Source organism: Amphiura filiformis, chromosome 13 (genome assembly GCF_039555335.1).
Source record: "Amphiura filiformis chromosome 13, Afil_fr2py, whole genome shotgun sequence".
Classification (NCBI taxonomy): domain Eukaryota; kingdom Metazoa; phylum Echinodermata; class Ophiuroidea; order Amphilepidida; family Amphiuridae; genus Amphiura; species Amphiura filiformis.
This window is the reverse complement of record NC_092640.1, coordinates 62,109,251-62,134,106: the sequence shown is the minus strand read 5'-3', so window position 1 is coordinate 62,134,106 and position 24,856 is coordinate 62,109,251. Positions and strand designations below refer to the sequence as shown.

The 24,856-nt window shown below is 36.1% G+C and overlaps 1 protein-coding gene across 1 annotated transcript; it reads right to left on the bottom strand.

The window, feature by feature from the left end:
* Positions 1-4,499: 4,499 nt before the first annotated feature.
* Positions 4,500-24,363, bottom strand: LOC140167822 (ubiquitin-conjugating enzyme E2-17 kDa-like). The gene is made up of 6 exons (XM_072191114.1): positions 24,337-24,363; positions 23,795-23,858; positions 22,643-22,674; positions 19,852-19,929; positions 14,657-14,762; positions 4,500-4,783 (listed from the first exon to the last, which is right to left on the bottom strand). The coding sequence occupies exons 1-6, from the start codon at positions 24,361-24,363 to the stop codon at positions 4,500-4,502; spliced, it is 591 nt and encodes a 196-aa protein (XP_072047215.1).
* Between the last annotated feature and the right edge of the window lie 493 nt (positions 24,364-24,856).

The window sequence follows — 24,856 nt, the reverse complement described above, 5'->3', positions numbered from 1 at the left end:
TTGGCCCGCTTTGGCTGGAATTGACCATCTACGTTGTTTAATCTATTGCCATTCTATTCCCAGTAATGTTTAAGTTCTAACGAATGTTTGATGACGTAAAATCGATAATATATTTCTACTAGATATTACATGTAACATATTATCGATTTTTCGTCATCAAACATTCGTTAAACTTAAACATTACTGGAAATAGAATGGCAATAGATTAAATAACGTAGATATATTACATATAATATTGTACGTACAATACTCGGAGTCTGTGGAGCGCTTTAAGCGCGCTTCAGACTCCATATTGTACGTACAATATTGTATGTACAATACTTTTCGTGACGTCAAAAAGTATTGCACGTGCAATAAATAGTATGTACCGGGAAAATATATATTGTGCTACAATCGTTGGTTGCTTAATTGATACGTAGTTGCCAAATTTCTAAGAGTGGTAAATTTAGTGAGTGTTCGTGCACGGAATGATGAACATCTTTTATGTCTTTTGTATTCAACTGTACTTAATATTAAAAGGCCTATTAATACTAACGATATCAATAATATTAAAATTGTAATAATAATATAAATGGCGCATTCAGTTCTTATTCATTTATTTATAGATTTATTTATTTAGGCCTATTTGTTTATTTATTTATTTGTTTATTTATTGATTGATTGATTGGTTGATTGATTGATATTAATATTAAAAGGCCTATTAATACTAACGATATTAATAATATTAAAATTGTAATAATAATATAAATGGCGCATTCAGTTCTTATTTATTTATTTATAGATTTATTTATTTAGGCCTATTTGTTTTATTTATTTATTTGTTTATTTATTTATTGATTGATTGGTTGATTGATTGATATTAATATTAAAAGGCCTATTAATACTAACGATATTAATAATACTAAAATTGTAATAATAATATAAATGGCACATTCATTTCTTATTTATTTATTTATAGAATTATTTATTTAGGCCTATTTGTTTATTTATTTATTTGTTTATTTATTTATGTATTTATTTTTTGATTGATTACTGATTGATTAATTGATTTAGCGATTCATTTATACTGACATTTAGTCATATATTGATTTAGTCAGTTTCTTAAGTATTATTTGTAGGCCTATGTATTTATTCTGGTTTTGATTTGATTGATACTGATATTTTTATTGTTTTTTAAAGTTTTGGCATATAACATTATACATTATAACACGTTGTGTTATGAATTTGCAACAGCTTTTTACATGTTGATATCGTTGAGGCATGTTATGATGGTGTATGTTATACACCTACTTATGATCATCCCAATACATCCATAAACGTGTTAATGTGAAACGAGATTACTTGAAATATATATTTCAGAGTTGAAAGAGTTTCAACTACGAACATAATTCTAAAATATGTCTCTCTGATTGGTTGATTGTCAAGAGGATTACGGCATCCTCAAAGCCTCTTGCTGTAATTCTCTAATCGATATCTATTATAGGACCGATCTTTTGAAATCCATACAACCGTGTCAAATGAAATAGTCTCGGATCATAGTTTGTGGACGATACAACATTGATACGTCAGATTTCGGAATTGTATTAAAAATAGGCACAAATCACATTGAAAACAGGTTGAATGCTGGCAAAAGTAGATAAAATAACTATTGGTCGAATTTACATTAATCAGTGTCCTTGCTTTCATTTTCTCATTTAATTTGTTTTAATTGTAATTAATTTCTTTGTCCACTGGCTCTGTGGTAAATCCGGTATTGCCCAATATTTATCGCCCATTACCCGTGTTAATCTATTTATTTATTAAAATGCACCATCTATTAAATTCCTGTAATACAATGTATAGGCCTAGTGTATTTGATAACAAATTTGTTTTTATTTTTTATTGGAATTTGGGTGCCATTACACGATTTCATATATATAAAATATGTTTGGGCATGGAGGAATTAGTATATGATTAAAGATAGACATACTCTTAGGCCCCCTTTTTTAATGTTTGTACATTATTAATATTAATATTTATGTACAAAATGCAAACGAATGTATATATATTTGATTGTTTTGTAAACATTAAATTTGATGTTTACTCATAATTATGTCTGGAAAGTCAGGGAAAAACTAAGCAGCATCGGTATTTAGTTTCCTGGGAAAGTGGATCAGATGAGCAGTGAGTAAAAACATTCGCCCTAAATCTTTATTTGATTTTTATCTTTTTATGAATTTATTAGGCCTACTGGTAAAGTGCAGAAAAAACCTCAAAACGCACTCTAGGATTTTTCATCAGCAGCAGTAGAAATTTATCTTGCATAGATTTTCTGGTGTCCTCGCTTGGATTTAGCAAACAATGAACCGTCAGGGTTATAGCGCGGGGATTTAATCTGATTCAACTAGTCGTGGCACGTATATTTATTGCACGTGTAATACTTTTTGACGTCACGAAAAGTATTGTACATACAATATTGTACGTACAATGCGGAGTCTGAAGCTAGCCTTAGGGTTATCAATTTTTTTTTATCAAGGCATCAAGTTTATTAAGATTTCCTTCGTGAAGTCAAAAGAATGCATCGATTACACAACAATACAAAATTGTTTTTACTGATTTTACTGTTTTATCATGATACAGGTATAATGATTCTCTTTTTCCACTTAAAACAGATTAAAAGATAAATAAACATTTCGCATTCTGCTGTAAAATCAAATACATGTACACGTCAATGATTTTTAATCATGGTAAATACTGTTCTCTTTGTTACTCACAATTTCTTCAACTTTAACTTTATTTTCCACAATCAAACAAACAGTCAAAATTAATAATTATTAGATACATGATTACAAAAAGAAATTAAACGAAACGATTATGGGGGAATGATCGAGAGGCCAATAAGGCCAGAATTGATTACCCCCTTTTATAAGACAGAAAAAAGAAAAAGAAAAGCAAAATGAGAGACTATCACACAAGACACATAAAACTTAAAAACTCAGTTGCTCCAAGAATTAAATGTATGATGAGAAAAGATGCAATTTGTATTTATTCAGTGATTTAGCTTCTGATATTTTCATTTAGGGAGTTCCACAGGATTGGGCCTATGGTTCTGACTGCTTGATGAGTAAATAATATACATATCTTACTTGTCACCAATGCTCTATAATTGTTGAGAAAAATGCAAAAATAGGCACAAAATTGGACAGGGTGTAGTACCCCCTTAAACAAGTTTGGTAATTGATTAAGACAGTAATTGTACATAAATACACCTAATTCTAATTTGTAGGTATCAAATACGTTTAAAAAATCATATTTATGAAAAAGTGGTCCAGAATGACTCCGATAGTGGCTATTGGCTATGGTTCTCACAGCTCGTTTTTGAAGCTTGTGTATTTTCTCAAGATATGTTTTACACGTGTCCCCCCAAATGAGAATCCCGTAATTTATATAAGGCAAGACAAGAGTACAATATAGTGTTTGTAAAACCCGTTCAGGCACTTCCGAGTGTGCAGCAGCTGAATCCGATAGTGCTTGAAATCGACAGTTTAGTCCATTTTACAGTTTGGTTACTGTTTGGTCTTATTATTTGTTCATTATTGTTCTTGTACATGTGTCTCTCAGAGCAGGGTCGGACTTACCTTTTTGGGGGCCCTGGACCAGGCCAAAATTTGGAGGCCCCAAACGCACCGTGATGCGCGCAAAAATGTGCAATTTTGTACCCTATTTTGGCCCCAAACATGGTGTTTTTCGGCTAAAATGGAAGATGCACAGGGCAATTTTGGGGCCCTGGGCCCGGGCCCATTTGGCCCAATGGTAAATCCAGCCCCGACTCAGACCCCATTTCCTTCTACGTGACCGCCGCCTGTAGCAATACATCCTACTACTGTACAGGTATTTGGATATAACATTTTATTAAATTTTCTAAAAAGTGGCACAAAAGGGTTTTCATACATTTGTGTTTAGTGATCTCTAGATTGCCGAAACCAAAATGAATGAAACAAACGGTATTTGAAAGCTAGGACTGCACCCCTGACGTTGATGTAAGCATTATGTCACAACAGTATTTTCTAATTGCCAAAGATGGCGCTTTCCTTTTTTATACTTTTGTTAATAATAATTATTAAAAACACTACTATTATATCTAGTTTTGTTATTAGGCCAAAAAAAGGTTTGTCTCAAAGCTTGCGCGCGTATGTGTAAAATCGCGCGATTTGAAAAAAAAGAAGAAAAGAAATACGGAAATTTGATTAATTTTTATTTTACTTTTTTCCGGAAAAATTCGGCGAAAATGAGACTTTTTTTCTCAAAATACCATAAAAAAGTCGGGAATAAAAACAAATCGCATTTCGCATTTGTTTTCAAACCACTCGTGAGCTTTGAGACAAACCTTTTTTTTTACCTTACTAGCTTTAGTAAACTATTATATATTTCAATTGCTTTCACTGTTGTATCCTACATAATTATAATAATTATAATATATAATTATAATATATTTTCAGTACGGTATTTGAAAGCTAGGACTAAACATCTTGGATGTTTGTTGGGGACTCTGAATCTGATTGTTCAGTCCTTTCCAAGTCTTCATAATCGGAATCTGCATCTGAATCTGAATCTGAATCTGATTGTTCAGACTCAGTCTTTTCCATGGCAGGATTATCCCAGTTAGGCATTGCATGTTTTCTGGTATATGCCCTTGCATCTTCGTCATACTTAGCTCTATCTTTTTGGTATATTTCTGCTCGAGCTTTGTTCCATGGATCTAAAGGGTTTGGGTCACACAGTAGAGTGCTAATTGTCAATAGAACTGTAAAAATGATATGAAAACAAAAGGTTAGTTTCAAAAGAGCCTATTTTTGTACTCAACATACATGGTTAACACTAGGTCATAAGTAAATTCGGTAGTAAATTCTTGCTATTAATTTTTTTCTATTTATATGTAAGCTTTTTTAAAGACTGACACGTGTATGTTTCACCTGAAAATCCTAGTCTGAAAATAAAAATCAGCAACGCATCCCAATAAAATTCATGTATATTACTAGCTAGATAGAGGTAACTATCCCAAACATAACATAACCACCCCAAAGTTTCTCTACATACACCCCACTACCCACCTCACACACCTCTGCACCCACCTCACCCCATAGGCCTACATAATAGTACATACCGGTACATAATAATAGGGATGACCATGAAAATTTGAAGTTTCTTCTGTATAGTAGAATTATACCTTATATTAAAGGGCTCATGAAATGGAGCATTTCAGTCTTTAAATGACCTCAATAGGATAAATGGTTCTGAAGTTATGGCCAATTTTATATGTGTGTTTTGAATAGGCAGTTTGGACAGATTATGGACACCAAGGAAAAATGGCACACAATTTAATAATTTCCAGTTTCAAATTCAGTATTTTCAAAAAACACCTTTTCAGTAACCCTTGAAAATGGATTACATGCTTTATACAAATACTCACAAGAAGAAATCATTTATAAATACGGGTTTTCATAAATGCATTCGGAGATCTGGTCTTGTGAAATTGCCTTTTTGTTCTATATTTCTTTGTACAAATCCAAGAAATGGAAGAAAAATTATGAACAAATTTGACCCAAAAAATGGATCACCAAATTTTGACAATTGTTATTTAAGTCACAAAACATGTAATAAAGTTGATTTGTAGTGATGATTTTTTGTGCGAGGTTTCCGAATTTTGCATCAAAGGCCCAAAAAGTGCAAAATTCGGAAACCTTGCATAAAAATTCGTCACTACAAATCAACTTTATTACATGTTTTGTGACTTAAATAACAAGTTATCAAAATTTGATGATACATTTTTACACATGAGACTAATCCATGTGCTCAGTTTCTCATGGGGTGTTAGACATATGAACTATGTGACTGTTAATGAACGCTAGCTGAAGTGAAATCTACAGTATATCTGCATCAAAATATTTTACTGCATATTTTCTCTAAATTCCAAGTTATATTGGATGAGTCAAGTTTTGTATATTATAATAATAATATTGAACCAATTTCATGTACAATGTTAAGATATTACATGGTCATTGCAGAGTACATTGTGCATGTAGGCCTACGTAACTGCATAATTCTGAATCCGATTAAAAGAGGGTCTAAATTTCATCATCCAATATGCACCCCTAAAATAGTAATGAAATTTTGTGAAATTGCACATGGAATTAGATAAATAAAATTTATATATAGTATAGTATACAAAAAGTTTACTCACCTAATATATCTTGGAATTTGGAGAAAATTTACAGTAAAATCACTCTTTTATACAAATAACCTGTAGATTTCACTTTAGCTAGCTGTGTACAAAAATTATGGGTAGTTGAAAGCATAAACTCAGCTTTACCAGAGGGGGACTTCCTGTCAGCTGATTGGCCAAGTTATAGATATATTAATTGATATTTAGGGGTGCATATTGGGACTTTTTCCAAAACATGTTTTTGCCTATCTGACAAACAGCCTGATAATTACCTAGCCGGGACACCGGCTAGGTCTTGTGATGCTATCGGATCTTTCTTCTTTCTTCTTCTGCTTCTTTCTTCTGTCAACAAATTTCAAAATGCTTCTTCTCTTACATGTTACATCCTACAATGACTTCACTTGCACATATGCATCGGCTATATCCAGTGTCTATAAGGTGTTCACAAATTTGGGGTCAAAGGTCATTAAGGGTCATTTCCGGTATAAAACCAAATATCTTCAAAATGCTTCTTCTCCTACATGTTACATCATATAATGACGTCACTTGCACATATGCATCGGCTATATCCAGTGCCTATAAATTATTCACAGAATGTGGGTCAAAGGTCATTAAGGGGGTCATTTCCGGTCTGAAAGCTAAAAATATTCAAAAAATCACTGTCTTTACAAATTACACAGCAGAGTGTTGTCATTAGCACACATGCATTGCTACCTACCAGGGTCTTTGGGGTGTCTACAGTTTTGGGGTCAAAGGTCATTAAGGGGTCGCTTCCGGAAAAAAAAAAAAAATCATCAAATATGTTCATTTTTTTATATCTCAAAACATAACCAGACCAGAGTGACATTAATTTCATATATGTATTAGTGATACCCGATGTATGCACGGTATTTTTATTTTTTGGTCAAAGGTCATTTAGACGTCATTTCCGGTTTTAAGCTAAATAACTTCAAGAATTTTTATCTCCATAACTAAGCATAGTAGATTTTTTTAATTTAAACTGTAACAATGCATTTTCTCGGTGTATATGAGGTTTTTTTATATTGGGGTCAAAGGTCATTAAGGAGGTCAAAACGTCAAATTTGCAAAAAAATGTTTAAAATTACGGAAAAGTAGCTGTATCTCAGCCTATGGAAGACGGATAAAGCCCCTACATGCTACAGTGATGCACCATTAATGGTGTGAGATGTCCATAATAGCCGGTCAAATGTCAAGCTTTAAGTTAAGACTGACATTTCCGGCCCCGGCTAGGTCCAGATCTGTAACCAGATCTAGTAATACTACTGATGCATTGTGTGTGCACTCAAGCCTAGATCCATTGGTCAATGCAGTGAATGAGTTAGCTGTTGTGCTGGTCATCACTAATAATAATATTTATATAGCACGACTATACGAGTAGCTATACATTTAGAAAGTAGGTCCTATACGCCGTAGAAGTGACGTAGTTAATCGGATTAACTACCATAGCAATAGATGAATACAATTTTGGCTATATCGCCCCGCAGTACATGCGGTACCGATGCAATTGAAACGGTATTGGTAAATCAAGTTAACACATAATATTATTTTTATGTAATTCCCATTTCATTTTCCTACCCAAATCGCGTAGTACCCCTTTAAATTTCATTTCTGCATTAAATAAATGTTAGTATTTATACAGCGCCTTTCACATGTGAACATGTACCAAAGCGCTTTACATTTATTCCGCCGTCATTAGAATATGTCAGCTGCCATACAATGCCCAAGGCATGGTCATACCTTTGGGCGGCGCTCAATGGACAGTATTCATAACAGCTCCCCATTTCACACCTGGGTGGAGAGGAGTAATCGAGATAAAGTGCCTTACTCAAGGGCACAACACGGTGGTGTCGCCGGGGCTCGAACCCGCAACCTTCCGATTATGAGTCCTAGCCCGTTCCGCTCGGCCACCGTGCTCCCTACGTCCTTTAATGTGCGCTTCTGCCCATGTGCGGTTCAATCAATTATCTCCGTCAGCCAATCAGCGCGCCGTACGTATTCAATCAATTAACCGTCAGCCGATCAGCGCGTCCGACATGCTGGCCGGCTGAATTACCGCATGTCATTCTCGTCCTTGCTGCAGTCATTCTCGTCCTTGCTGTGCAGATGAGAGAGGGTGCTAGCTGTGTAGTACTGCAGAGGTAGTTGTAGGAGTAGGAAGCTAAAATATATTATAGGGGTGTGACTGAGTATTGTATGTTATAGTCTGGAGTAAATAAAATATTGTTGAGGATAATTGAGAGAACGACCTACGTGGAGGATTATTTAGATGTGCTTCTGTTTGTAAAATATACTCTGAAGATGGGGTTCTGCCCCCACGACTTGCCCACGTCTCGTGCAAAACTTTTCGTGTTCCTGTTAAGGGATCTAAAATGAGCGTTTATTGCGTTTCGACAGTTTTTTTTGTGGGACATGAGAGCACCTCAGACCTATCGAATTGCATTCTGAATACGAAGCATGTCTATCTGATATCAAATAATTTTCATTTTTTGAAAATCACAATATAATACAAATTTTATGACAAATTATAAAAATTTGATATTTGTCAAATTTTTGATATATAACAGTCCTCGAAGTAAATTATATAAATCTAATGATATATTCTTAAAGTGTTTGTAGCAGGGAGGAAAAGCCGACAGTCAATTGAAAATTTTGACCTTTCATATTGAAGATATAGATTTTTTCCCAAAAGACCTATTTTTTTAGGTGTTTTGGGAAAAAAAATCCATATCTTTAATACGAAAGGTCAAAATTTTCAATTAATCGTCGGCATTTCATCCCACCTACATACACGTTAAATATAAATCATCAGATTTATAAAGTTTACTTCGAGTACTGTTAAATATCAAAATATCAATTTTAATGATTTGCCATAAAATGTGTATTAAATTGCGAATTTCAAAAACCAAAATTATTTGATATCAGAATGACATTCTTCGTATTCAGAATGCAATTCGATATGTCTGATGTGCTCTAATGTCCCAAAATAAATACTGTCCAAACGTTCATACCCCAGCCCTTAAGGAACTGGTATTAACCCGGCCACCTGATTATCATATCCAACGTTACTGACCTATCAGGTTTTACAGACGATGGTGGACTACATTATTCAATGTGGCAACAGCCAAAAGCGTAAACAAAACAGACAATATGACGGCAACACTGCCTGCACGATGGACGCAATTATTTTTTCCCGGAGCCAAAATCCGTTTTGAGCTCTATTGGCCGGGTGGCCCCAATACAGAAAAAAAATGCACAAAATATATTTCCCAGTGCAATGTATACATTTTCACATGAAAATAAATAATTTTAAATTCAAAGAAAAAAGAAGAAGAACATTTTTTAATCATCTCCGGTGATGGGAATCGATCTCGGGACCCTTTGCGTGGGCGGCGAGATCAGTAACCACTACACCACGTAAACTCACTGATACACATAGTGGAAATTTTTAGTATATATCGTAACATATCGTGCGTTATTCATACAAAAAAAATTAAAAAAACAGTACTTACAATGAGGTTCACTGGCGAACCTCAACGGATTTAGACTGATAAAATAGTGCTTAATAACATACGTACAGTTTTGGAATAATTTGAGACATTTTTGTGTTTACGTGTAAAACCAATGACGACGTCAAAATTCAGCCAATCTTGGCCGCCCCCCCCCCCCTGAGGTTTTACATTAAAAACACATTGAGACATTTCGCCCTCTTGGCAATCGGCCGTCCCGCCACACAATGAACCATAGACGTCAAAGAAATGCTAATCACTTACAGCTGTAAGATAAGTATGTTTGAAAAGAGCGGTATTGTATTCAATCTATTATATGATTGAAGACAGGCGATGAGTGCAACCTGCTGCAGTGCAGCGCGGTTATGACGATTATATCCGATTATGACGTCAATTCTACGGTGTATAGCGCCAAATTATGACAAATAGGCCTACATTTCAAATAAAAAACAAACCCGAACACCAGTCTGAAGGGTGTAATGAAAATGCCAACTCGCGATGGGGGTGGGGGTGGTCATACAAAATTCACCTGGAGATAGGACGGGCATAAAATTAAAATCCCCTATAATAACACGCTAATTTTTTTAGGTTTGGACAGTGCATTTTCCCATGGACCTCAAGCGTGCGTCTCTTAATAGGAACTAACCTAGGTAAAGAAAGAAAGAAACAAATAAACAGACAAATGGTCGACATAATAATGGAAACCATATAATTTGCCATTGCAAGCTATCACCATGATCACGGAAGCAAATATCCAAAATTCACGTTAATGTGGGGGGATTTTGGCTACAAAATCGCTGGTCGAGTAATCCTTGCTTTCAATGCAGAAGGGACCTGGATTAGAACAATGGAATTATCGACTATTTGTGCTGCTTGATAAAGTACTGAGTTTGACATTTTAGGAGCATGACGTGAAAAAATGTGAAATCAAAACGGAAATTCTGGCAAAACTATAAGACCCAGAGGTGGGAAATAGCTTTCTTTAGCGAATTATATTAGTTTGAAACGCTAAAAAATGAATTCCGAAAAAAGCTCGCGGACGGATGTAAGGCCTATAAAAATCAAAAATCTTACACTAAACGACACAATTTCATACCTAATTTTAACACCAGGATTAATAAAATGTACATCCAAGCATTATGTTTTTAACTCACATTACTGAAGAAAAAAAATTGCTTTATATTTGACCGAGAAAATTAATTTCATAGCAAAAAGGTGTATCTCTGAATTGTGCTGATTTTAATATGTATCGATCGACTTTTAGCGCGACTATGCATAACAAATTAATTTTTAACCATCGTTCTGAGTGTTCAATGTACGATGTCAAGTCAAATAGAAGTACGGTAGGAAATCAGTAAATTAGAGTCACGCGGTAGAGGTGACCAGCAAGTTGTAAAAATAAATAAACGACTGTCTGAATGAAGACTAAAATAATCTCCGCGAGATTATATTACACGTAAAATTAAAGTACTCGACTTATTTTTTCCATGATATTTTTTAACGCGTACAACACACATCTAAAACCAAGCTGAATGTTATTTAGTGTCCCAAATTATATTATAACAAACATACTCGTACCAAAATTAGTAGCAAAGATTGGCAAATTCCGAGTATCCAGAATTTCTGTCCCCGGCTGCAGCCGTAACTAAGAATCATTGTTTCAAGTTATGACTTTTAGTTTTTCTTTTGTTCAATTGACAGAAAACAAAACAATCAAGCGATAGAAAGCTATAGAAGAATACCAGAAGTGGTGCAGAATGACTCCGATAGTGGCTATTGGATATGGTTCTCACAGTCATAACACCTTTGTGTTAATGTTTGAAGCAGTAGCGTAGCCAGCGGTGGGTCAGGGGGGCAGAGTGCCCCTCTGACAAAAAATGAAATAGAAAATCAGGATGGCAAAGGAAAAGAAAAAGGGCAAGGAGCCCCTTTTCTAACAAAATTCAGGGGCAAAATAGTGTAAAATACAATTTTTTTCCGCGCTACGCGCGCACATTGTAACGATTTAGACATTTTCAGCCGGATAGTGGGCGAAAATAGTGTAAATGTCATTTTCTTTCACACTACGCGCGCACATCATCCAAATAAAGCCTTTTTCGGGAAGCTCGAAGACATACAATCTCTATGTATTGTATTATGCAACTGCAATTTTTTTCGTCTGTGCCCCCGAATTTTTTTTTGTTTTTGCCCCCCCCCCCCCCCATCAAGAAACATGGCTACGGCCCTGGTTTGAAGTATACAATCATATAATGTTGTCATTTAAGTCTGAACCATGATGTCTGTATGTTTGTATGTTAAAAATCAAGCAGTCGCCTGGCAAAGTAAATAAATTTTAAGGTTCTTTTTTACTATTTGATGCACATTAAACCCAATAACATTGAATCTTTTTGTTGTGAAAAAGAATATCAACTAGACTTGATGCAATTTTGGTTTTGTGCCATGTTGGCCATTTTAGATGATTTTTGGCAAACATGATTTTAGTGTCTCGATTTGGAAAAATAAGTGCAATTTCATAAGAAATTTGATATTTTCACATTATCACAGTTTGCATATATAGGCCTATAGACCTATTAGAATAAATAAATATGAAAAGGTATATATGCTTATGTCAATTTTGCTTCCAATTGCTATGTTTGGACTTAATAATTTTATTTCGTTTCAATGACCTATCAGAAATTTTGAAAATTCATAATTCGAACAGATTTTGTCCGATTTTGACCATTTAACCACCAAATACTTCTGATTGACCTCATTTGAACTTTGACCTCGGGTAAACTCGGATTGTTTTGTCTATTCCCTCACATCAATGATGTGGCAATAAGTTTAAGCCCAACTGGGCCCATTTTAAATGTTGACCTCATTTAATTGCATCATTAATTGTTTAATTTTTGCTTCAACCACTTGGCGTGTTTTTCTAGTGTCTCCGGGTTTTCGCGGCCTGCTGTTTGCGTTCTTTTTGCCTCTCCCCCGTAAAACACTGCGAAAGCACGTCTGGTGGTGGTTGTGATTTCGTTGTTTTCCGAATTAGCATTTATGCTGTGTTGTAATAATCTTGCTTGATTTTATCTTGTTTTGCTCTATTGGGCTTTTTAAATTTGTAGTATATCTTGTAGTTAAGATTTTTCTGTAAAGCGCATTGAGAAACTGTTTTGTTTGTAACGCGCTCTATAAGTGTATATTATTATTATTATTATTATTATTTGACCTTTGACCTCGGTTGACCACAGGTTGACTTGTTCATGTTAACCTCATACCAAGGATCCTAATAAAGAGCAACTTTCGATTTGGCCTGACCTTTGACCTCAGATGACCATCGCGGTTTCATACTCCCCAAGTGCCGGGGATTGTTTTCCCCGAGTTACACCCCAATCGGAGCAACTTTCAATTTGACCTGACCTTTGACCTCGGATGTCCTTTGTGGTTTCATACTCCACAAGTGCCGGGGATTGTTTTCCCTGAGTTATAGCCCGTTCGGAGCAACTACAACTTTGACCTGACCTTTGACATCGGATGGAATTTGCGGTTTCTTACTCCCCAAGTCCAAGTGTCATGGATCATTTCCCCTAAGTTACAGCCCAATCAGGGCAACTTTGAATTTGACTTGCCCCCCCCACACCCATACTGACCTAGCTCCCGCACTTTCCCCCATCACCAAGCGAAATTGCATTCCTCGGTGCCTGGTCCACTTTTACAGCAAATAGCCCCCCCCCCAAAAAAAAACACACACACGATAAAATCTTATGTGAGATCCACTGTACAAAACCTCCACACTAATCAACCATTTCCTTCCACTCAGTGCACTGAAATGACCAAAACGAGTAACAGTACATGTCATCGCGGCATCAACTTAGCATGGCTACCATTCGTCGTAAAATCTCAGTTTAAACTAAGTGATAATTTAGGTAATTATTAAAGATACGAAAGAAAATTCATGTAGAAAAGGATATAGTTTTACAGTCACTTGAAAATATTAACAGTATGCATGACAAATAGTTGATACGTGCTCAATTCGATCAGCATGATCGATCTTTTATCCCTAAAAGTCAGTCCGCCATGTTTGCCATGGCGTCCGTGGATACGAGTTTATGTTGTCTCACAAATTGTATGATATTATGGATTGTTTTCAACTATAAACACCAAAATGATGTTAAATATAGATTTGCGGAATACAAAAACATAAATATGTTATGATTAAAAGAAAATAAGCTTTAAACTTTCCAGTAATTTTCAAGTTCAAGTTTCCATCACGTACCGACTGCGCCAGTTTTGTGAAAAATATTTCCGCATTTGCCCAGCTGTTACGCTATGGAAATGTACAATTGTTTTTGCTCTGCGATTGCTTAAATTTCTAAAAATGTTCAATGGGCAAAGTTAGTAGGCGGAGCATACAGGCAAGTTACCAGACCGTCACTGATACACACTCGGCTATGGAACGTATAGAAGCCAAATGTTTGATCAAGAACGACGAGAGCGCTATTGTGTACTGACGAAGACTCAGTTACACCCGTGGGCTCTATTAGAACAAAGGGTACCTCTCGCTAAAGGGGGCGCATTCACATGACATTCTTTTGATCACTTATTGACAGTAGCCCGTCTGGTAAAGCGTTAATACGCTGTCAGGTTAGTAACCGATTTAATGGTGGGACCCTTTTGTCCTGAACAAAAGGTACCTTTCGATGAATAGCTTGTCGGTAAATCAAATTGGCACGAAGGAACAATGGGTTACGTAATCTATTACCCCTCCACGGATATGATAGTTCCATGATTGCAGACATACAAAGGTGATGAGTGCAACCTACTTGTAGTGCAGGGCGATATTGTCAAAATTGTATTTATCTATTGCTATGGTAGTTAATCCGATTATGACGTCACTTCGAACTAAGTGAATTAAAACTCCGTGAGAGATCAGCATGATAAAAGTCCTTACGTTTCGATATGGTTATAGATGGTGACCAAGCACTGCCAAGGGTGTCCATACAAATGCTACCCCAATCGCTTATGTTGAGATGGTAAATCTTCGTTTTGAAAGCTATCTATGTGAAATAATAAAAAAATAATAATTAGAAGCTACCCGTTCAAAATGTGACGAGGTGTATTATGATAACCACACAATCAATCGTGATGCTTTGAAGTAAGAAGTGTTCGTTTTTCTCCATATATTTTTGCCTATTTTACAAGTGCAAATATTTTGAAAAATATTGAACTTACGGTTCTTAAACTTGATGTGTACAATAAAATACAAAAAAGCACTTGGACATTCCCAGCAAACACATAACGTTATACAGAAAAGGTTTACACACCGGGTTATATAAAGGGTATAAAAACGCTTTAATAACATTCATAAACATTTCTGAAAACGTATGACAAAACATTCTAACACAATGTTATTTAACTATTGACAAAATATTTTGCAAAAATGTTTACCTAATAATACAATAATATTTTAAAACAATAAACGTTTTAAGAACATTTTGTGACCTCTTTTCTTAGACGGAAAATTATGACGGGTTGTGAGCACGGTGTTACGTTACAAACAAGACGGGTCGTTTCTTGATTAAATATACGTGTCATGACTATTTTATAATCAAACATGTGTCAAGAATAATAAAAATCAGGATGTGACAATTAGTAATTTGAATGTGTCCAATTCTTATGTTAATAGCATATTGTTATTAAAATGAGGGTCTGACCTTGCTAGGACTGAGCTTGACTCGAATTCTATATTCTATTCTAACTTTTGTGCAATTAAATAGCTGTCCAATGATCGGCTTCAATCGTATACCATTTTTGTAATAAAATAAATGTTTCTGTTCAATTTATTGTGTATAAACACCGGGTATAAACATCATGTTTTTACGTGAATTTTTCGCATCAAAAGTGCCGAGTTTGGGTGAAATCTAGCTAAATCTAGTAATGTCAAATTCCGATGCATCACCCCGTCTGATAGAATTCTATTACAATAATATTGAATTCTAACAGATAAACTCCAGTAAACCTGGATTTATCAGCAGTTTAAGCCTAGGATATGTTAACTGGACAAGATAAACAATCGAGTGTACACATGACAATTAACTACATGTATTAAAACCAGCCGCCAATCTTAAAATATACTACAGACAGGCCCACGTACTTTTCAGTCCCAGACACGTCACTGTAAGCTGTGTGACCTTAGTCAAACATTGTTGGTTCATTTGTGAACGACTATTGTATGATTTTCTTTACCTACTTATAAAATCAAAAATTTATGCCGGGAGCCAAATACCATTCAATAGAGAGCTTGCGAAATGAAGTTTGAAAATTTACTTTAACTTGAACGGTAACTTCAGATATATCGATTGGATTTCTTGCTCAAATTTACTCCAACGCGAACGTATGATTGGTTACTGCACCAACAGCGTCTTGTCGCTTAAACTCGGGACATGTGTATCAATGTGCGTTCTAAAGAAGGTCATTTTTTAAGAGCTTTTAACCTTCTGCGATAAAGTGTATCTCTTTTGTTTAGTCAAGTGGTTATTAGTCCCACTTCAAGACAAAAGACTATCTCAGGCGCTTCGTTTGAATAAAGATGAATGAACTCGCGATACCACTCAACGAGGATTATGTCGGGACCCAGCGCTAATCTCCTTATCATATTATTTTGAACTTTAGCTATAGAGGTTATCCGTGTTCTATAAGCTGCATATCCTATCAACGACTGCTATACCTTGTTTAGGACTTTCAAAAGAATTACCTGCATGTGCAACCATGACTGTTTCAAAATAGTCCGCCAAGAGTCATGCAGGTAACTCCGAGGTCATCCATTGAATTGTTTTGAATAAGGAATACTACGGGAATCAGCGCCTTTTGTTAGAAGTCACACATGAGTAAAGTGGATAACCTCTATACGCTGGCGAAGTTACGTAATAAATCGGATTATCTACCATAGCAATAGGTGAAAACAATTTTGAATATATCGCGCTGCACTACAAGCAGGTTGAACTCATCACCTGTGGATGTCTGCAGTCTGCACGATGCACGATGCGATCGATATGACCAAGCGGTTGTTTCGGGCTATGTCAATGGTCGCGCTCTGCCATTCACCTCTACAGGCCCGCGTGGTTCGTTTTAATTTGCAACTTTTGAAAATGCACCAAATTTCATAAACTGGTATCAATCTCTCTGCATTTAGAGTGTCTGGCAGCAAATTTGGTATCAAATTGGAGCTAACAAGATTCTGCACACGACCTTATCAATTAAATTGTCATAACAAGATCAAGTTTTGGTGAAGGACAGGTTATATGACTGCGGACTTTCTTTATTTGAGCAGTTTATTATTTAATAAAGGCTCGTCAGCTTTGTCAATTTCATATTCCAATTTACTACGCAAAGCCTAATGAAACACCTATTCTTTCCCCTCCTTCTCAATCTCCCCTTTCCCTCCTGTTTCCCTTCCCCTACCTTCTCCATATTTCCCCCTCCCTCTCCCCTCTATCTGTACCCGCTCGCTCAAACTTGACCCCCTCCTATAATACCCCACTCGCACTCCTGTTTCCCCCTCCCCAGTTACTTTGTCAGTGTTTTCTGTTAGGAGGGGGTGGGCGATTCTCAAAGGGAAACATTTTTACAAACACGGGCTAAAAATGGCTGGAAAAGGCCTAAAAGCCTAAAATATCACGGCGTCCAGCATCCAACAGGGGAGGGTCAAGAAGGAAGACAATATGTCACATGGGGGCTGCCCCTCCCCCTTGGCTACCGTCAATGCACCTCCCTGTCCACTTCCAATACCCCCTCTCCTCCTCCCTACTCCCTCTCTTACCAAGCACAACCTATAACATGTTATATTTAAAAATGTTATGCACCTGCTTTACTCTTCCAGAAGTATCGTACACTGCTTGCTCATGTAAAACCACGCCATTTCTACGGGAACGTAATCCCCTTGAAGTGGAAGTCATGACAAAACTTCATTTCGCAAACTAATTTGGTGTACGTGATGAGCACACACAAAACTATATACCAAGCGTGACGTTTGGAACAAAAATTATTTTAATCTAATTCATTCAGTAATTTTCAGCAACATGTGGCATGTTTTTTACCCAAACCAAATTAGATTTCCAATAATTGGTCTTTTAACTAGATAATACATAAGAGGTAATTATGTAGTCTATGAGAAAATATGCAAAACTATTGTTCTTAAATTGATGTAATTTCATCATAATTTACGGCACACTACACACCGACATCGCCTGGCTAATAATTACTTGGTACAGCAGAGATACTAAAATAAATACCCGGGATCGATACACGTGAATGTGCTATGCACGATTTGATATTCAGACGATAAATATTTGGATACTGGGGTAGAAAATGATGAATATCTCCCGTAATTGATTTAGTCTAAAGAATCCAGATTGGGTTCCTTGCACTTGAATATATATGTTCAACGGATATGATAGTCGTTAGCTAGCGTCTTGAGAAAGAAGCGTGCGTCTTGAACTCAAAAACGGACAAAAATATGCTGATTTTATATTTGCTGAACTCTAGCGCAGCGCGTAGGCTAGCTGCACCCACTCCCGTATAGGCAGTATAAAAGTCGACAATTACCAGGCTATTGTCAGTAGCCTTAGTCACGTCCCTCGGCTCATTATGCGTCTCAAAGGTCGGAACAAAATGGCCATGCGTTGCTGTGGATTCAACCTACCATAGCGATTTCTGCCATGAAGATATCGGGGCGATGACACTGTAGATGAGGGATCTGTACGAAGGGATAAGCATCCTAGGTTACATAACCAAACCGGAAGATGTATCCTAGGTCCAGACAATAGGAGGATTAGTGGCCATTTTGCCTTCTACATGATTTTATTCACGTGTCCTTAAACTTTAGTACACAAATATATAAGTTAACAGGTTTACAGTTTTAAAATTATATTTTGAGTATACAATATATTCTGTAGTAAATCGATGAAATGACGGTGATTGTTCAGGTATTATATGCTTGATAGAATTAAACTGTCTGACCAGCTAGTATTCTCCTCCGCCGTCAGTGTGATTTCAGTCACTCCACGTACCGTAAGTTTGCGAAGGTGGAGGAGACTTAAGCTGTATTGACGAACACGCATGCTTTAAAAATGGTGTAGCCTAGGTCGAACAACAGCGTGACGTAGTTCCCGGCATTGTTCCTATGCACTTTCACCCTCCTGTGTAGATTCTCGCGTTAACTTCTACTTCCAGCGGCTTTAATGGCAGAGTGGTTTTGAATACATTATCCTCTATAATCCTCTAGACATTAAAGTTTGTGGTTTCAAACTTCATTTCGCAAGCTCTCTATTATATAGACCACTTGGCATGTGATGTCATTGCCCGGCAGTATGCGCGCGCATTATGGCAATTTCCATTGCTCTTTGCCCTGCAGTGTGCGTACGCATCGTAGTTTGCTAAGGGCACGTGAATTTTAAATCGCCCGCCACATTTCATGTAGTACAAGAAAGCTATTGAGCAGTGTAGCGACTCGTTCAAGCATATCGACAGACGAGTCCTGATGCGATCAAGCAAAATCAGTCGGAACTCGGAATTATTAAATTTTCAGTCTTTTATAGGATAGTAAAAAACATTTACAAAGCTGCATTTTGCAGAAAACCTTATTGAAATTGAGCAACCAGTTCCAAAGATATAAGCAATTAAAGAGTTTCCAAAACAACAGGAAACAAAAGTTCCGACTGATTTTGCTTGATCGCATCACATTTATTTTACCCCTGTGGACCAATTTATAGTGTCACACATCATTGCGTTCAGTCACAATGGTAAATTGTGTAAGACAAGTGGCCTGTTTAAAAGTTACACCTACGTCCATAGCAGCCAGGATTTCTCATGAATAGGCCTGGCCTATACTGTATTGTTTGAGAGTCGACTCCTATGGACTCAGATGCAACTTTTAACACTGTTTAAAACGGTCTCATTTTTTACATAATGAACCATTGTAAATTGTTACATAACATTGTTACGTAAGACTTTCTCTGTGTGTACCATTTTTCGCAGGTGGTCGCGTGCACATGACTTACTTTTAATCATTTTATTCAGCACGAATCTGGACCAATTATATGACGCATCAACTTACTTAAAATGATTCCAAATAATTACTGTACGTACCTCAGGTGGATGAAATGGATATTCCGGCGGTAGAATGATGTCCAAATAAAACACGCCTCCGTGGTATGGTGTGTCTTCCTATAACAATGTTACAAAATAGAAGGATATCAGTCACTCCCTCATTTCAAATATATAGTTTTGGTTTTTGTGCTGGGAGGACACAAGAGGGTATATATAACCAAAAGTATAATGGCCTATAACCATACGTATATAATAACCTATTGTGCTAACATTTTCATTATCGGATATCTATCAACGCGGGCGACAGTTGCTCTCTTCCGTAGGTGGCACACTTTCATGACACCTTATAATTACACCCGAGTTCTATATACGAGGCCTACATGTAGAAATCATGTGCATATATTGAGGGGTGGGGGGGTGTTTTGTTTATTTGTCTGAAATATAAACGATGCATGATGATGTAGATGATTTGATTATGAATTAGATTATTCCCCGGAAAGCACAACCCATACCTCTTACCTATGTTCCCTCCGCCACCTATATATAACCTCCTCCCTCCCCCTCCCCCCACTCGATATCGACTCTTCCCTATTATTCCACTCCACTCTTGAGCTCCCCTAGGCTCTCTCCCCCTCCTTTCCTTCCCACTTCCAATACTCTCTCCCCTCTGTTTCTTTTTCTACCTTACCCTTACCCCCACCCCCCATACACACCCTCTTTCCCTGACGATCTCTTCTATCTCGAGTCTCTCTCTTCTCCAATAAATAAATTGAATAAAAGTCAATTTAAACAAGCTTTCTATGATATTGATCTTCCGTCATGGGACATGCACATAAATAGAGTTGTGTAATTGTGTTTATATCACTCAAGTCAAGTGTCTTTGGTAATGCATGTGGAAATATTTCGATGGTCTATATATTTTCACAGTGAAATAAGCTAAGGCTGATTCGTAGTCTCAAGTCAATGCTTTAAAACTAAATCAATGCTTTCAAATGTAGACTGCTTTGTTCGACTTCTCTGCTCGTGAATATTGCACTGCGAAATTTAAACATTTCTTTTGTATACTTAGATCAGGTAACTTCAAATCCTGTAATTTTCTTCGTCACACCACTTATAAGAAACTGAAACCAAAACCGAAACTATCTGTCACAAATGTTTACTTTTAAACAAAAGGTACAAACAATGAGTTCGATATCTTGTGATTCAAGTGGTTAGGCAGGACAATAGGAAACCACGTGACCAAAACCAAAACCAAAACTAAAACTAAATATTTGAAATGAGGCACTGTATGTTATGCGTTACATAATGTACTATTGTGTACAACTTATCAATATGAGGCACTTGTCGAATGATACACGTGTCTTTCTTTTTAGATACTAGCCAGGATGCTTTAGAAAGTTGGGAAAATATATACAGCAGCAAGCATTATATTTGTTTTCTGACATTTACCGAAAAAATGATAATTATTGCTTTTCATTTTACCGAGAAAATTAATAAGTGGAAAAAGTGTAACTAAATATTTTTCTAATCTCAACACCGAATTCGATCGTTTCTAGTGCCCAATTACGTATAAACTGAGTGTGTCTAGTAAAACAATAGCTATCGACTGACTGGCGTTCTGAGTGAGGAATACATTATCCATTAACTTCAACATCTCTACTGCTCGTATGGAAATTGTAAAATATCATGTAAATAGGGCTTATATTATTACAAAATGCTATTTAAATAGAAATTTAATAATTAATATGGTTTTTGTATGGATGATCTCAACCTCTCTATCTCTCGTACCACCACATTTTGTAAAAATATAACAATAGTAGAATAACAGTTATATTTTAAGCACGGTTTCAAATATTTTCTAGGGAGACTCCCGTGTTAATGTTTACAAATTAGGCAACAGAACTGGCAAACAAATTCACGTTTGTTATTGTTGGCAATATCAAAAGCCTATAGAATGAAAAGCCTTGTTTCTGTCAAAAATAACACGTACATGTCTTCAATCATATGTGATGCGATCAAGCAAAATCAGTCGGAACCCGCAAATATTGATTTTGAGATATAGCCAAACATAGGTAATATTTCCTTTTCTTTCCTATTGTTTTGGAAACTCTTTAATTGCTCATATCTTTGGAACTGGTTGTACAAATTCAATGGGGTTTTCTGCAAAATACTGCTTTGTAAATGCCTTTTACTATCTTGTGAGAAACTGAAAATTTAATATTTCCGAGTTCCGACTGATTTTGCTTGATCGCATCACATATAATAGATTGAATACGATACCGCTCTTTTCGAAGAGACTAATCTTACAGGTGCAAGTGATTAGCATTTCTTTGACATCTATGGTTCAATGTAGAGGTACCGCATGAACGTAGTAGTGCAGCGCGATATAATCAAAAATTGTTTGTACCTATTGCTATGGGTTACGAGGTTGCATCGTTAGCATCCAAGTTTCGCGGGAAAAGCAGTGGACCAGTTCTTCTGTGATCAAGCTATCAGACAAGATGACGAAAGCTCAGTTCCGTGAGTAATACATTTTAGATTTGGCTAACAAAAACAAACAGTTTTATGATCTCAACAATCCGAATATCTTTGCTAAATACGTATAGTTTAGGTTGCTTAAACGGGCTCCCTATTCAAATGTTAACTATGGTAAAATAATTCGCGACCCGCGGATAAAAAATAAGTCAGGGTCGGGCGGATTTTTAGGGTCGACCAGGTTACGCCAGCCAATCAAACTCAAACAATTGTTTAAGCCTAATATAATATATGCTGCATACGTAGGATGTGTGGAAGCATATTCTATTGTGCAATATATAATGATTGAACTCACCGGACCTAATATCATAGCCTTCCATTTGTAAACTGAAACATACAACAAACAATCAAAATAAGTAATTAATAAAAAATAACTTAAATTGACGAGAGTGACTATGAGATAATAATTATGTGGGTTTGTGGACATCAATCAGTGAAATAATGAGGCCTATATTCAGTGTCGTAGCCAGGACTTTTTCAGAGGGGGGGGGGGGGGGGGGGGTAAGGCAAATTTCCAGGGGGTCAAACATTAACGAAAATGGTCAAAATGGGCTAACAATTACAAAAAAAGGCCTCCCACAGGGGCGGGCAAGACTTCTCCCCCCTTACACTGGCTAGCCCACGACCTATATTATATAGAATCTGAAATTTGGATACATTAATATTGCAAAGTGTAGGGGCAGATATATCCAAATGTTCCAAATAAATATATAAACAAATTGGGAAAAGGGTTTAAATATTGTATGGGGGCACAAAAATCCAATAAATAAATATAATATAAATGCATAAATAAATGTAAGCAAGGGAGGAGACTTAGGCCTACGCATCGTAAACTGGAACATTAAAAATTAATAAATAATTTTTTAGTCATAAAAATCGGCGAAACTTCAGGCAAAACCCAGTATTGACAAGCAATAAATTAAAAGGATGCCTATATGAATAATACCAAAATAAAAAAAAAGAGAATAAATAAAAACACAAAAAGCTACCAAAACAGACAAAAGAAGCAAAAGGAAATAGCAGGAAAAATAAACAAAGATACCGACTAAATGAGGTTGGATGGTACAGCTTATTTGAAGGCCTGAAGGGAAGTGGACTTGACGATGGCTTCCGGTAAGTAATTCCAAAGCGAAGGACCGTATGGAGAGAAGAATCTCTTAGAATGAGTCAGGCGGCAAAAAGGGGGATCAACAACGTAGGAATTTCGGTGACGCATGTCAGGACGGAGATGGGGTCTGAAAGGGTATGGAGATGAACACATACTATGGAAGATTTTATACAAAGGGCAAAGAATGGCAACGTCACGGCGCTTAGAGAGGGTTGGTAAATCAGACTATAGAGATATTTATTTCCGCCTTTTATTGTGTTACAACACAGCTATAAAATGCTATATACCCACCCAAAAAAAAATTACAATTACATGTATACAAATAAACAGGCAACTTACGGTTATCGCCAACTGGGCCTGCGGAGCAGTTTGCAGGAGGATTTTTCCGAAGATCACGTATTTCCTGTCGAATTAAAAAAACAAACAAAAACAACAACAAAAACAGGTATTTGTATTTATTATTGTAACACTTCCACGTGCTCTTATAGGTTTAGAAAGCAGCTAAATAAAAAGGGCCCCGATCCTTCCCATGCCACAATATAAGTACTGCATTAGATAGTATAATAATACCTATGCAAAAATACTACAAAGATTGTGAAACGAATTTATTTAAAAATAAACCGATTAATTATCATGTATAAAATCAGGAAGGAAGGGTTACAGTCATATTACACTTGACTGTTAAATTATATTAAAATCATGTTTATAAAATAGTTTCAATTATTCAAAACAATTAATGATGTCAGTATCTAGTAGCGGATTAAAATAAAGTTCCATTCCCTTCGTTGTGCTTGTAATTCATCTATACGCTTAAGCCACATTTGTGTAATATATGATTACAGTGTTCAAACCGGTATGTTACTTTAGTAGCAGCATTTTACCTTTTTGATCCTCGCTATCGCAGCCATTTTAGGTTTGAAGATAAGTTCTTTTGACGACGTTCGGCTAGAGACTCTCTCAAATTGAACCTGTTTCTATTTCGAAACCACTGTTCAGTATTGATTAGGGATATCCCGATGACGATATTGCTGTGAGCTATGCTGCATGAACCTGAATGACCTCAAACATCACAAGCATAACGAATCACGTTGATAATATATATTTCTTTACCACTGTTTACGATTATCGATCTGTAAATATTTTTGTATACGATATAGCTAAAAATAATTTATAATTCCATTTCATATAGGCTTTCCAGATGTGAGCAAATCCAAAATGAACTTTTATTACTTGATCGAGCCCTTGTCAGTATTTCAAGTATCAAAATGGACCTAATTTCTGTTTTAGATAATTGTCGTCAATACAAGCCTATCCCATGATTGTATCTAAAGTCCAAAGTTAGATATCGGATAGGCCTACATGTAATTTCGGATAAACGCCACCATTTTATTGCACGAGCGC

Bases quoted from the DNA above. Each gene is read 5' to 3' on its own strand.
- LOC140167822 (XM_072191114.1), bottom strand. From the start codon at position 24,363: ATGGCTGCGATAGCGAGGATCAAAAAG. The intron at 19,930-22,642 runs GTGAGTTCAATC...ACATTGTTATAG, and splicing joins AGGCTATGATATTAGGTCCG to GAAGACACACCATACCACGG. The intron at 4,784-14,656 runs GTAAGGACTTTT...TCATTTTTACAG, and splicing joins ATCTATAACCATATCGAAAC to TTCTATTGACAATTAGCACT.